Raw genomic sequence first — 14681 nt, forward strand, 5'->3', positions numbered from 1 at the left:
ATAAAATATATATATATATATATATATATATATATATATATATATATATATATATATATATATATATATCAATATCTCTGTAATCAACTTGAACGTTAGATCCCTAGGTAAACACTTCGATGATGTTAGTGCCTTGATTGAAACTATTGACAACATATTCTCTTTTATTATACTTACTGAAACGTGGTTGAAAGAGGATAATACTCAACTCTTTAACATGCCTAACTACTCGGCAATTCACAACTGTCGTCAAATGCAGAGAGGTGGTGGTACTGCCCTTTACTACCACCAAGAACTAACATGCTTAAAAATAATTAGAACTAGAGACTGCTGTGGGGAGTATATCTTCGCCAGTTTCAGAGTCAAGGGTGCCGAGTCTGTCCTGTCTGTGGGTGCAGTCTATAGAATTCCTAACACTGATGTGTCTGAATTCAACTCAAACCTTAGAAATCTAATACTAGATAACAGATTGAACAAAAACCATCTAATTATCGCAGGGGACTTTAATATTGACCTCTGTGAGCCTGAACACCCTACTGCTGTTAGCTTCCTCAACTGTATGAATTCCTGCTTCCTCATACCCTTAATCACCAGACCAACTAGAATCACTGATAGTACTGCTACGACTCTAGATCACATCTGGACCAACATAACCTCTCCGCTTACTTCAGGTATAATCACCGATAGCACTACAGACCATTACCCCACATTTCTCTTAACTAACATTAGCAAACCACCTCTAGAGACAAGGGAGTTAAGCTTTAGGCTGCACAATGAAACTGCTATAAACAATTTTATAACTGCTACTGATAATGTCAACTGGGAGTCCGAGTTAGGTAACATAGGGGACATCAACCTAGCAGTGAAATCTTTTCTACAAACAACTCTTAGCCTTTATAACACCCACTGTCCTATGCTTACAAAACAAGTCACAAGCAAAAGACTTAACAATCCTTGGCTTACAAAGGGAATACTTAAATCCATTAACAAAAAACACGACCTTGAGAAGAAGTATAGTCTAGGAACAGTCTCCAAAGAATTCTCAAAGAATTACTCGTTATTGCTATCTAAAATAATTAGACGAGCCAAAACTAAATACTATGAAGATAAATTTACCCAAATAAAGAGCAACATTAAAAAAACTTGGAGCACAATTTCACAAACATTGGGATCAAAGAAGATTTTAAATAACAAACCAACACTCATTTCCAATAACGTTGGTCAGCTTTCAGCCTCTGATTCTGCTATTGAGTTCAATAGGTTCTTCTCTTCCATTGGGTCATCCCTTGCAAATGATATTCCATCTTCCTGTACTGATGTTAAGGACTATCTTACAGGTAACTATCCACAGTCTCTGTACCTTAAGCCTACTAGTTCCACTGATGTCAATGAGATAATCCTTTCCCTTAAAACCAAGACTAGTGCCCTCGAGGAGATACCAACTTTAATTTACAAAAAAGCCTCCAGATCTCTAGCCCCTGCTATTGCTTTGCTCTTCAACAAGTCACTTGAACTCCAAACCTTTCCTGACATTCTAAAAAAAGCAAGAGTAACCCCTGTCTACAAATGTGGTGATCTCACTGATGTTAACAACTACAGACCTTTATCAATCCTGCCAAACTTGTCAAAAATATTCGAAAAGCTAATCTACAAGCAGCTTTACTCTTTTCTAGCCAAACACAATATACTTAGCTCTTGTCAATATGGCTTCAGACCCAAAAAAAGCACTAACGATGCACTTATTAGTATGATTAACTTAATTCACGCAGCTCTTGATAAAAAGGAGTTTCCTGTTGGGTTATTTGTGGACCTGCGTAAGGCTTTTGACACTGTCAACCATCAAAACCTTCTTCTTAAATTGCATCATTATGGAGTCAGAGGACACTCCCTGCAATACCTCAAATCTTATCTTACTGACAGGCTCCAGTATGTTTCTGTGAATAATACAATTTCTCCCACCCTACCCATCAACATTGGTGTTCCTCAGGGCAGCATACTTGGCCCTCTCCTCTTTCTCATCTACATTAATGACCTTCCAAATGCCTCCCAACACCTCAAACCAATTCTATTTGCTGACGACACAACCTTCATTTACTCCAGTCCTGACCCCCTTGCTCTAAATGCCACAGTAAATACTGAGCTAGAGAAAGTCCATCTTTGGCTAACTGCCAACAAACTCACCCTTAACATTGACAAAACGTTTTATATTCTGTTTGGCAATAAATCCTCTAATCAGATAAATCTCAAAATAAACAATACCCAAATTTGTAACAAATTAGATGGCAAATTCCTTGGCGTTCTCATCGACCACAAGCTGAATTTCCAGGGTCACATTCTAAATATATCAAAAAAAGTTTCAAAAACTGTTGGCATTCTTTCTAAGATCAGATATTATGTACCCCGCCCTGCCCTGGTGACTCTCTATTACTCCCTCATCTATCCATACCTCAACTATGGTATTTGTGCTTGGGGTTCTACTACCCAAAATCATTTACGTCCTCTCATTACCCAACACAAAGCTGCTATTAGGACAATATCCAACTCTGGCCCCAGACAGCACTCGGTACCCTTACTCAAATCTCTGAATATGTTAGATATTAAGTCACTGCACATTCTCTCTTGTGTATTATACATATATAAAACGCTGAACTGTAATGCCAATCCTGACCTCAAAAGCTTCATTGAAGGTTGTAACAGAACCCATGAGCACCACACCAGGAATAAATACAGTTTTGATATTCCTAGAGTACGACTTAATCAAACTAGAAATGCTCTACAAATCAAGGGACCCAGAATGTGGAATGACCTTCCCAACCATGTTAAAGACTGTACCTCTCTCAACCAGTTTAAGATAAAAACTAAACTTTTCCTAATAAATTCCCTGTAACCCACCTCACTCCTTTATTGTCAACCCATGTCTGTTATTTTATTATTATTATTTTTTTTTTAATCAACACTTTGTCAACCTATTGTATTTGTGCTGCTTTTTCAGTCATGTTCCCCCTTTTTTTTATCTTTATTTGTATTTGTTTTCAACACTTTTTATTCTTTATGCTCAATTAGTATTAAGTTCTAGATATTAATGTTTTTCTTGCCCGAAACGCATTGCGTAATAGTGGCTTTAGGCATTGTATGTACTAGCTCTATCTTTATATCAATCCATTAATGTAACATCACTTGTATGTATGTACCTTACCTGAATAAACATATTTATTTATTTATATATATATATATATATATATATATATATATATATATATATATATATATATATATATATATATATATATATATATATATATATATATATATATATTGGTGTATACTGGCAGCAGGTTTTCTTTCAAACATGTTTCATTGAATTTGACCGCATATTCTGTATTTATTATTTTCTGGTTTAGGGCTTCTATCCCTCTAACTATTTTCTTAGCATCAGGGCTTAATTGGAATAGGAGTTCTCCAAAACTCATTTTCGTACTTTTAAGGTGAAGAAAAGAAGTGATTTACTATAGAGTGTATTACACTTATTTGTATAATTTGCACGACGTTTCGAACCTCCATGGTTCATTCTCAAGTGAACAATCTTACAATACTAGTTGATTTTATACCCGCATTAGGTCAGGTGATAATACAATGAAGGTGAAAAACATGGGGGGATACATAAGGGATAAACATAGGGGCTGCAGAAGGCTTATTGGCCCATACGAGGCATCTCCTATCTAAACACAAAGATTAATCCAGTGTAATTGGCCTGTTATGTTGGACATTGTCTTCTGTGTTGCCATCGATATGTTCTTGTCTTGTCCTTACTCTCATGGTGGGTAGAGTAAATAGTTCCGTGATTTGGGTGTTCATGGTAGGTCGCTCTATTCTTATGTGAATTGCCTCAAGAATTTGTAATCTTCTTGAATCTTGGGTTTTGTCTATTATGCAAGTATTCTTGTTCAACATTTCTCTTGTTAGAGTAATGTCATGGGCTTGTCTCATGTGATTCCTAGGGGCACCAGATTGAAGATGGCATGTCAAACGCCTCGTCAGCTTGGTCGACGTCATACCTATGTACTTACATTGAAGGTTACATCCTTCGTGGGGGCAAGTGTACATGTATACAACGCTTGACTGCTGTAGAGGGTTCTCCGTCGGCTTCGGGCTGTTTTTGATAAGGAGTTCGGAAGTCTTCTTGGTTTTGTAGAATATTATCAGGTTTATGTTTTGGTTAGGAGTAGTGCTTTTTACTCCTTTACGGATTATTTCTTTCATTATTCTTTCCTCTTTTATATGTTCACTGTGCATGGTTGATTTGTAATATAATTTTATTGGGGGTGTTGTGGTTTCTGTTCTAGGTTCTGAATTATACCAACGGTCCAAGTGTCTTCTTATAGCAGCGTTTATTTCCGCGTTGCTATATCCGTTGTTCACCAATACCTGAGTTACTCTTTCAAACTCTCTACTCACGTTGCTCCATTCAGAGCAGTGGGTAAGCGCTCGACGAATATAAGCATTGAGAACACTGGCTTTGTATCTTTGGGGGCACTCACTTCTACCGTTCAGGCATAATCCTATGTTGGTGGGCTTGGTATATACGTTGGTGCTTAAAGAGGTTCCTGTTTTGGTTATTAGTACATCCAAGAATGGCAGACTGGAATCATCGCTTCCCTGGACGTTGAATCCCTTTTTACCAACGTCCCAGTCGACACAACCATAGGAATGATACTGGACAGAGTATACAGAGACGAGAGCACCCCCAAATTAGACATACCTGAGCCACACTTGAAAAGTCTTCTCGAAGCATGTACAAAGGAAGCCCCTTTCATCAGTCCACAAGGAGACATGTATTTACAGATAGACGGAGTAGCAATGGGCTCCCCCTTAGGAGTTTTATTTGCTAATTTTTATATGGGAACCATCGAAGATAGGGTCTTCAGTAGCAAACAAAAACCAACTGTATACTGCCGTTATGTAGATGACATATTCGTAATAGTAAAAGACTCAGATGAACTAATTGACCTAAAAAGACACCTAGAGAGAGAGTCAGTACTCCGATTTACACATGAAAATAGTGAAAATAACAGTCTGCCATTCTTGGATGTACTAATAACAAAAATAGGAACCTCTTTAAGCACCAACGTATATACCAAGCCCACCAACATAGGATTATGCCTGAACGGTAGAAGTGAGTGCCCCCAAAGATACAAAGCCAGTGTTCTCAATGCTTATATTCGTCGAGCGCTTACCCACTGCTCTGAATGGAGCAACGTGAGTAGAGAGTTTGAAAGAGTAACTCAGGTATTGGTGAACAACGGATATAGCAACGCGGAAATAAACGCTGCTATAAGAAGACACTTGGACCGTTGGTATAATTCAGAACCTAGAACAGAAACCACAACACCCCCAATAAAATTATATTACAAATCAACCATGCACAGTGAACATATAAAAGAGGAAAGAATAATGAAAGAAATAATCCGTAAAGGAGTAAAAAGCACTACTCCTAACCAAAACATAAACCTGATAATATTCTACAAAACCAAGAAGACTTCCGAACTCCTTATCAAAAACAGCCCGAAGCCGACGGAGAACCCTCTACAGCAGTCAAGCGTTGTATACATGTACACTTGCCCCCACGAAGGATGTAACCTTCAATGTAAGTACATAGGTATGACGTCGACCAAGCTGACGAGGCGTTTGACATGCCATCTTCAATCTGGTGCCCCTAGGAATCACATGAGACAAGCCCATGACATTACTCTAACAAGAGAAATGTTGAACAAGAATACTTGCATAATAGACAAAACCCAAGATTCAAGAAGATTACAAATTCTTGAGGCAATTCACATAAGAATAGAGCGACCTACCATGAACACCCAAATCACGGAACTATTTACTCTACCCACCATGAGAGTAAGGACAAGACAAGAACATATCGATGGCAACACAGAAGACAATGTCCAACATAACAGGCCAATTACACTGGATTAATCTTTGTGTTTAGATAGGAGATGCCTCGTATGGGCCAATAAGCCTTCTGCAGCCCCTATGTTTATCCCTTATGTATCCCCCCATGTTTTTCACCTTCATTGTATTATCACCTGACCTAATGCGGGTATAAAATCAACTAGTATTGTAAGATTGTTCACTTGAGAATGAACCATGGAGGTTCGAAACGTCGTGCAAATTATATAAATAAGTGTAATACACTCTATAGTAAATCACTTCTTTTCTTCACCTTAAAAGTACGAAAATGAGTTTTGGAGAACTCCTATTCCAATTAAGCCCTGATGCTAAGAAAATAGTTAGAGGGATAAAAGCCCTAAACCAGAAAATAATAAATACAGAATATGCGGTCATATTCAATGAAACATATATATATATATATATATATATATATATATATAGGGGGTACCACCTCTGGTGCAATTATAGGGACCCACAGCCTCAGAGAAGGGAACACAGAGCATTCAGGGAAAAACTTGCCATTTAACTCTGAATACGTAAGAGTGTTCGCTTCTCCTACCACCCCCTTTTTTTATGGTGTACACTTTATTATGCAAGTTATACAGTTACATATCTGATTTTATACAAAAAATTAACATTAAGAGGACACAAAAAAAAGTTCGCTTCCTAGAGGCTGTAGATTTCCTCGAACTCCTCCGACGCCGGGAAGGAACCGAGGATGCAGCGAGCATTCCCCCTCTGGATCGCGACACTGAGGCGCTGAAAGAGAAAACTTGCTGCTCTAGTGTCTTTTGTGGTGTCAATGAGCTTGGAACCAAGATCCTTGAGAAACCTTCTTGCACTCTCTCCCCATGGGCCTAGGGTCTCAGACCCTATTGGAACGAAGTTGTACTAATTGCCTGTACTTGGCTGACTTGTCTCTTTCTCTGCGTGTTGCCGCAGCTCCTGCTGTGCCGGCAGAGAGGTTGATGTATATGGTTGCCAGGGTGGATACACAACTATAGTCCCATGCCAACTGTCTGCCACCCTTCCACGGTCGCAGTGTGATTCCGTCTGGTCGGCCAGCAAAGCTAACAGAGTCACGGTTCAGTAGGTTGCGGGGCTCTCTCTCTGCTGGACACTGAGCAGTGGCAAGGCTTCTTTTAATGATGTCATTGACTTCGTCGTGTCTAGTGTGCCAACCACCAGATTTTTCACAGTGCAGGCCATGCAATCCATATTCGTCAGCATCTGCCTCGCCGCAAATACACCTATGAACAGTGTGGATAGGGGCAGCAAGATGGAAAGCGACTGCAATACGGAGCTCCTGCGGATCAAGATGTGTGCCTGTCGCAGACATAGGGACTGCCAAAAGGAAGTCCCCTGCATGGGGAGCCTGCACAGCTGTGAGGCGTGCACGATTACTGGGGGTTGTTGCTGCCTCCAGCAAAGCTGTGGCTTCTTTGTCTACAATGGGGCTGTCTCAACTGGATTGTTTCTTGGCTTTCGGCATGGCTGGTCTGAGTGCTGGGTCTGCCATGGCACCCCATTTCGTGTCACCTTCCGTATAGTGGGGGTCCTGTATCACCGCTACATCACTCAGGGTGTGAGGTAGAATTTCCTTAACCAGGTCATCTGATGCTGAGGAGGAAGACAGGAAGGCTGGGACAGCAATTTGGGTAGCAGTGCGGACACCCAAGCCACCGAGCCTAACAGGAAGAGTGGCTTGTTTCCACTGGCATTCGTTGAGGGAGAGGTTAACAACTTTTTCCAGCATGGTCTTCAGTAAAAGCTCTTCAAGCTTTGGGTTGTCGTAAGATGGGGTGCACCTCAGAATGTAGGTTAGCCTCGGAAGGGATAGGCATTTGGTGAGGAGATAAAAAGCATCGTGGGCATTGTTGTCACCTATTCTGTCTTCCATCCTTCTAAGATCTGCGATTTTCTTGTCAAGGATCTCCTCAATGGCGTTAGACCCGAGGGGGGCTCCAAGGAGGGTGCTGTTCTCGGCCCTAATGACATGGGCTCCAGGCAAGGCAGACCTTATTCTAGCTACGATGTCTGGGTTGGAAGGGACTACTTCACACTTGGAAGGGTTCAGGACAAGACCCAGGCTTACTTCTTGCTCCCTTATTTTCCTGATATCTGCCAAGAGATGGTCTACGGTGCCAGCTATAGTGCCATCATCCAAAAACCAGATGTTGAACTCGCTGGACAAGCTTTCGGTGATTTCTTTTAAGACTAAGCAGAAAAGAAGGGGAGCAAGAGGATCACCTTGCTGAACACCTTCACATGATCTGATTTCATGTTCACCAAAGAGCAGTTTTGACTCACCACTGTAGCACGATAGTATGAACGGGTAGAGGGGCCGGAAATGGTGATGTACGGCACAAAGTACTGCATCTCTTCTGACCATGTTGAAGGCATTCTTAAAGTCCAGTTTGAGCAGGGCCTTTTCATCAGAAATGTTGGTGATGTATGCTCGTGCTGCATGGGCAGCCGCTTCACAGCCTTGGGGGATTCCAAATCCTAGCTGGATTGCTTTCAGCAATTCAGCCGCTTGCTGGCTGACAACCCTCGTAGCAGCCTTGGCAATCAGGTGTCGGAGAGTGTTGCCAACAGCGATTGGCCTGATTCCTTCGTCCTATATATATATAGGACGAAGGACGAAGTATATATATATATATATATATATATATATATATATATATATATATATATATATATATATATATATATAACTGAAAACTCACACCCCAGAAGTGACTCGAACCCATACTCCCAGGTGCAACGCAACTGGTATGTACAAGACGCCTTAATCCACTTGACCATCACGACCGGACAATAATGAGGTGATAGCCGAGGCTATTTGAACCACCCCACCGCCGGCACTCGGATAGTAATCTTGGGCATAGCATTTTACCAAATCACCTCATTCTTTGGGGCACACGTGAGGAACACAAATGCGAACAAGCCTGAATGGTCCCCAGGACAATATGCAACTGAAAACTCACACCCCAGAAGTGACTCGAACCCATACTCCCAGGTGCAACGCAACTGGTATGTACAAGACGCCTTAATCCACTTGACCATCACGACCGGACAATAATGAGGTGATAGCCGAGGCTATTTGAACCACCCCACCGCCGGCACTCGGATAGTAATCTTGGGCATAGCATTTTACCAAATCACCTCATTCTTTGGGGCACACGTGAGGAACACAAATGCGAACAAGCCTGAATGGTCCCCAGGACAATATGCAACTGAAAACTCACACCCCAGAAGTGACTCGAACCCATACTCCCAGGTGCAACGCAACTGGTATGTACAAGACGCCTTAATCCACTTGACCATCACGACCGGACAATAATGAGGTGATAGCCGAGGCTATTTGAACCACCCCACCGCCGGCACTCGGATAGTAATCTTGGGCATAGCATTTTACCAAATCACCTCATTCTTTGGGGCACACGTGAGGAACACAAATGCGAACAAGCCTGAATGGTCCCCAGGACAATATGCAACTGAAAACTCACACCCCAGAAGTGACTCGAACCCATACTCCCAGGTGCAACGCAACTGGTATGTACAAGACGCCTTAATCCACTTGACCATCACGACCGGACAATAATGAGGTGATAGCCGAGGCTATTTGAACCACCCCACCGCCGGCACTCGGATAGTAATCTTGGGCATAGCATTTTACCAAATCACCTCATTCTTTGGGGCACACGTGAGGAACACAAATGCGAACAAGCCTGAATGGTCCCCAGGACAATATGCAACTGAAAACTCACACCCCAGAAGTGACTCGAACCCATACTCCCAGGTGCAACGCAACTGGTATGTACAAGACGCCTTAATCCACTTGACCATCACGACCGGACAATAATGAGGTGATAGCCGAGGCTATTTGAACCACCCCACCGCCGGCACTCGGATAGTAATCTTGGGCATAGCATTTTACCAAATCACCTCATTCTTTGGGGCACACGTGAGGAACACAAATGCGAACAAGCCTGAATGGTCCCCAGGACAATATGCAACTGAAAACTCACACCCCAGAAGTGACTCGAACCCATACTCCCAGGTGCAACGCAACTGGTATGTACAAGACGCCTTAATCCACTTGACCATCACGACCGGACAATAATGAGGTGATAGCCGAGGCTATTTGAACCACCCCACCGCCGGCACTCTTGTACATACCAGTTGCGTTGCACCTGGGAGTATGGGTTCGAGTCACTTCTGGGGTGTGAGTTTTCAGTTGCATATTGTCCTGGGGACCATTCAGGCTTGTTCGCATTTGTGTTCCTCACGTGTGCCCCAAAGAATGAGGTGATTTGGTAAAATGCTATGCCCAAGATTACTATCCGAGTGCCGGCGGTGGGGTGGTTCAAATAGCCTCGGCTATCACCTCATTATTGTCCGGTCGTGATGGTCAAGTGGATTAAGGCGTCTTGTACATACCAGTTGCGTTGCACCTGGGAGTATGGGTTCGAGTCACTTCTGGGGTGTGAGTTTTCAGTTGCATATTGTCCTGGGGACCATTCAGGCTTGTTCGCATTTGTGTTCCTCACGTGTGCCCCAAAGAATGAGGTGATTTGGTAAAATGCTATGCCCAAGATTACTATCCGAGTGCCGGCGGTGGGGTGGTTCAAATAGCCTCGGCTATCACCTCATTATTGTCCGGTCGTGATGGTCAAGTGGATTAAGGCGTCTTGTACATACCAGTTGCGTTGCACCTGGGAGTATGGGTTCGAGTCACTTCTGGGGTGTGAGTTTTCAGTTGCATATTGTCCTGGGGACCATTCAGGCTTGTTCGCATTTGTGTTCCTCACGTGTGCCCCAAAGAATGAGGTGATTTGGTAAAATGCTATGCCCAAGATTACTATCCGAGTGCCGGCGGTGGGGTGGTTCAAATAGCCTCGGCTATCACCTCATTATTGTCCGGTCGTGATGGTCAAGTGGATTAAGGCGTCTTGTACATACCAGTTGCGTTGCACCTGGGAGTATGGGTTCGAGTCACTTCTGGGGTGTGAGTTTTCAGTTGCATATTGTCCTGGGGACCATTCAGGCTTGTTCGCATTTGTGTTCCTCACGTGTGCCCCAAAGAATGAGGTGATTTGGTAAAATGCTATGCCCAAGATTACTATCCGAGTGCCGGCGGTGGGGTGGTTCAAATAGCCTCGGCTATCACCTCATTATTGTCCGGTCGTGATGGTCAAGTGGATTAAGGCGTCTTGTACATACCAGTTGCGTTGCACCTGGGAGTATGGGTTCGAGTCACTTCTGGGGTGTGAGTTTTCAGTTGCATATTGTCCTGGGGACCATTCAGGCTTGTTCGCATTTGTGTTCCTCACGTGTGCCCCAAAGAATGAGGTGATTTGGTAAAATGCTATGCCCAAGATTACTATCCGAGTGCCGGCGGTGGGGTGGTTCAAATAGCCTCGGCTATCACCTCATTATTGTCCGGTCGTGATGGTCAAGTGGATTAAGGCGTCTTGTACATACCAGTTGCGTTGCACCTGGGAGTATGGGTTCGAGTCACTTCTGGGGTGTGAGTTTTCAGTTGCATATTGTCCTGGGGACCATTCAGGCTTGTTCGCATTTGTGTTCCTCACGTGTGCCCCAAAGAATGAGGTGATTTGGTAAAATGCTATGCCCAAGATTACTATCCGAGTGCCGGCGGTGGGGTGGTTCAAATAGCCTCGGCTATCACCTCATTATTGTCCGGTCGTGATGGTCAAGTGGATTAAGGCGTCTTGTACATACCAGTTGCGTTGCACCTGGGAGTATGGGTTCGAGTCACTTCTGGGGTGTGAGTTTTCAGTTGCATATTGTCCTGGGGACCATTCAGGCTTGTTCGCATATATATATATATATATATATATATATATATATATATATATATATATATATATATATATATGACAGGGGTCAGACCACGAATTGAAACAGGAATTTTCTTAAGTACATTCGAATTTTTAATAATACATCTTTAGAAGGATGTATTCTGGATAATACATCCTTCTGAAGATGTATTATTAAATACGAAAATACTTAAGAAAATTCCTGTTTCAATTCTTTCTTCATGGTTTGACATTATCACATTTTTAATCACGTTTTATGTCCTTAATTATTATTATGAGGGGGAGGAGTTGGTATAAAAATTACCTGCTTCATGTAGATCAATACAAATCTTTCTGCATATACCGTTATTCATTTGCTATTTTGTATTTATTCTCTCTTAGTGTTTCTCACATGAGCATTTATTTCATCACTGCCTCATATCAAACAGGTCAAGTCTATTCTCAGCCAACTTTGTCCTTCTGGCCACCACAACAATAATGCATAAAGTTTATAGGTTCTTGGTCACACTACACACAACACTGGACACACTGCTACACCACAGTTATTGTATTTCAGAGATTAAGTGGAATACATTTTCATGTATTTGTTCACAGCTTCCGGAAGAAGTATGCCAACCAGACAGTGCCGAAGCCTTGTCCGGTGAGATGCCGTCCCAAGCTGCACCGAGATTGGCTCTATTGTTGAGTGCATCACCTCGTCACTGTCTGTCTACACCCACCCACCACCCCGCTCCAATACCTAAACTCGGCAACCCTGCCCCAACACCTCCATCACCAGCCCCACGCTGACACCCACCCCATCTGCACCCCCTGCTCGAACACCCCGTGTCTGCAGCCCTGCTCCAATACCCTCTGTCTGCACCTTTGCTCAGACAGTCGACGTCTATATACCCTATGCTGGCACCCCATCAATACCCACCATCAATGGACAGCATGCTTTCGTGGACAACGCCCACCCACTGTACGTACAGTCTGCTCTCACCATCAACACCTGTGCCAGTTACACCCACCATTGACAGTACCGTTAACACCCACCAACACTCACACGTCTGTGGGCGTTGAAGAGGGTCAAGGCAGATAGATCATCAACACCCCCAAGAATTTCACCTTACCATCTGTACTCTGCACCATCATTCAGGAACACCTTAAAGATCCCACCAAATACATCTATCATCAATGTTAGGATTAAGGTATTTTGTAGGATTAAGTACTACATAGGTTAGGTGTAGCATGTTTTGAGCAGATGTACTTTTGTTTATAAGCATTGTAACTAGTAAGTCATGTAATGTATACCTGTAACGTCATTGTTTGTTGTTGTTGGAATAAAGCCAAGCGGAGAGCACGTTCGTTTCTCTTCCTGCCCAATATTACAATGGTGACAAGGATTATTAACACCTAAGGCAGAGAGCCCAGGTACATGATAAGTTTTATTGTTATTATTATTATTATTATTATTATTATTATTATTATTATTATTATTATTATTATTATTATTATTATTATTATTTTCTACCACAGACGTGGCGACACATATACAATGCTAACCAGCATAAATACATTTTCTTTTGTCCTCCATGGACTGGGTGAGAGATGTGTTATACATATAGTTCAGGTGTTTATTGAACAATCAACCACAGAAGGTGATTTGTAGTGTTTTTAAAATGCTAATCTAACCTACAGACATAAATACATAGATACACAGAGTTACGTCTGCCCTATATAAAGTGGTCGATGTGTTCTTTACAAAGTATCATTAATGTGTATTTAATTAGGTGAAATGTAATTCAGAACAGCTTCCACATATACTTTATACACATACATACATATACATATATATATATATATATATATATATATATATATATATATATATATATATATATATATATATATATATATATATATATATATAAAAGCCTGTACTTGCATAAACCACAAGTGAAGATTAATAATCTTTGGATAACACCCACCAGTGGGACTCGAACCCAGAAAGCACAACTACCTTCCAGTAGCTGGCATAACTAGTATGCTTTAACCCACTACACCATCAGACCTTACAAAAGAAGTAGATAGTTCGAGATATATATCTCAAACATCTCCACTTCCCGAAGGCACCAGATGAGTGTGGGGTCAGTCTGCATTTTCCATCAAGCCACTGTCAATGTGAGAGAACTCGTGTCCAGCTTATAAGCCTATACTTGCATAAACCACAAGTGACACGAGTTCTCTCACATTGACAGTGGCTTGATGGAAAATGCAGACTGACCCCACACTCATCTGGTGCCTTCGGGAAGTGGAGATGTTTGAGATATATATCTCGAACTATCTACTTCTTTTGTAAGGTCTGATGGTGTAGTGGGTTAAAGCATACTAGTTATGCCAGCTACTGGAAGGTAGTTGTGCTTTCTGGGTTCGAGTCCCACTGGTGGGTGTTGTCCAAAGATTATTAATCTTCACTTGTGGTTTATGCAAGTATAGGCTTATAAGCTGGACACGAGTTCTCTCACATTGACAGTGGCTTGATGAAAAATGCAGACTGACCCCACACTCATCTGGTGCCTTCGGGAAGTGGAGATGTTTGAGATATATATCTCGAACTATCTACTTCTTTTGTAAGGTCTGATGGTGTAGTGGGTTAAAGCATACTAGTTATGCCAGCTACTGGAAGGTAGTTGTGCTTTCTGGGTTCGAGTCCCACTGGTGGGTGTTGTCCAAAGATTATATATATATATATATATATATATATATATATATATATATATATATATATATATATATATATATATATATATATATATATATATATATAATGTCGTACCTAGTAGCCAGAACGCACTTCTCAGCCTACTATGCAAGGCCAAATTTGCCTAATAAGCC

At 41.9% G+C, this 14681-nt stretch overlaps 1 protein-coding gene across 2 annotated transcripts in view; it reads left to right on the top strand.

The window, feature by feature from the left end:
• LOC123749642 (uncharacterized) overlaps positions 1-13144 on the top strand; it is a 175667-nt gene extending 162523 nt beyond the window's left edge. For both annotated transcript variants that reach the window (XM_069300001.1, XM_069300002.1), the window contains one exon: positions 12399-13144. In XM_069300001.1, coding sequence (XP_069156102.1) covers positions 12399-12489 — 91 coding nt within the window. In that variant the 3' untranslated portion in view covers positions 12490-13144. The remainder of the gene's footprint in view (positions 1-12398) is intronic.
• Positions 13145-14681: the final 1537 nt, after the last annotated feature.

Source organism: Procambarus clarkii, chromosome 43 (genome assembly GCF_040958095.1).
Source record: "Procambarus clarkii isolate CNS0578487 chromosome 43, FALCON_Pclarkii_2.0, whole genome shotgun sequence".
In the NCBI taxonomy this organism is placed as follows: domain Eukaryota; kingdom Metazoa; phylum Arthropoda; class Malacostraca; order Decapoda; family Cambaridae; genus Procambarus; species Procambarus clarkii.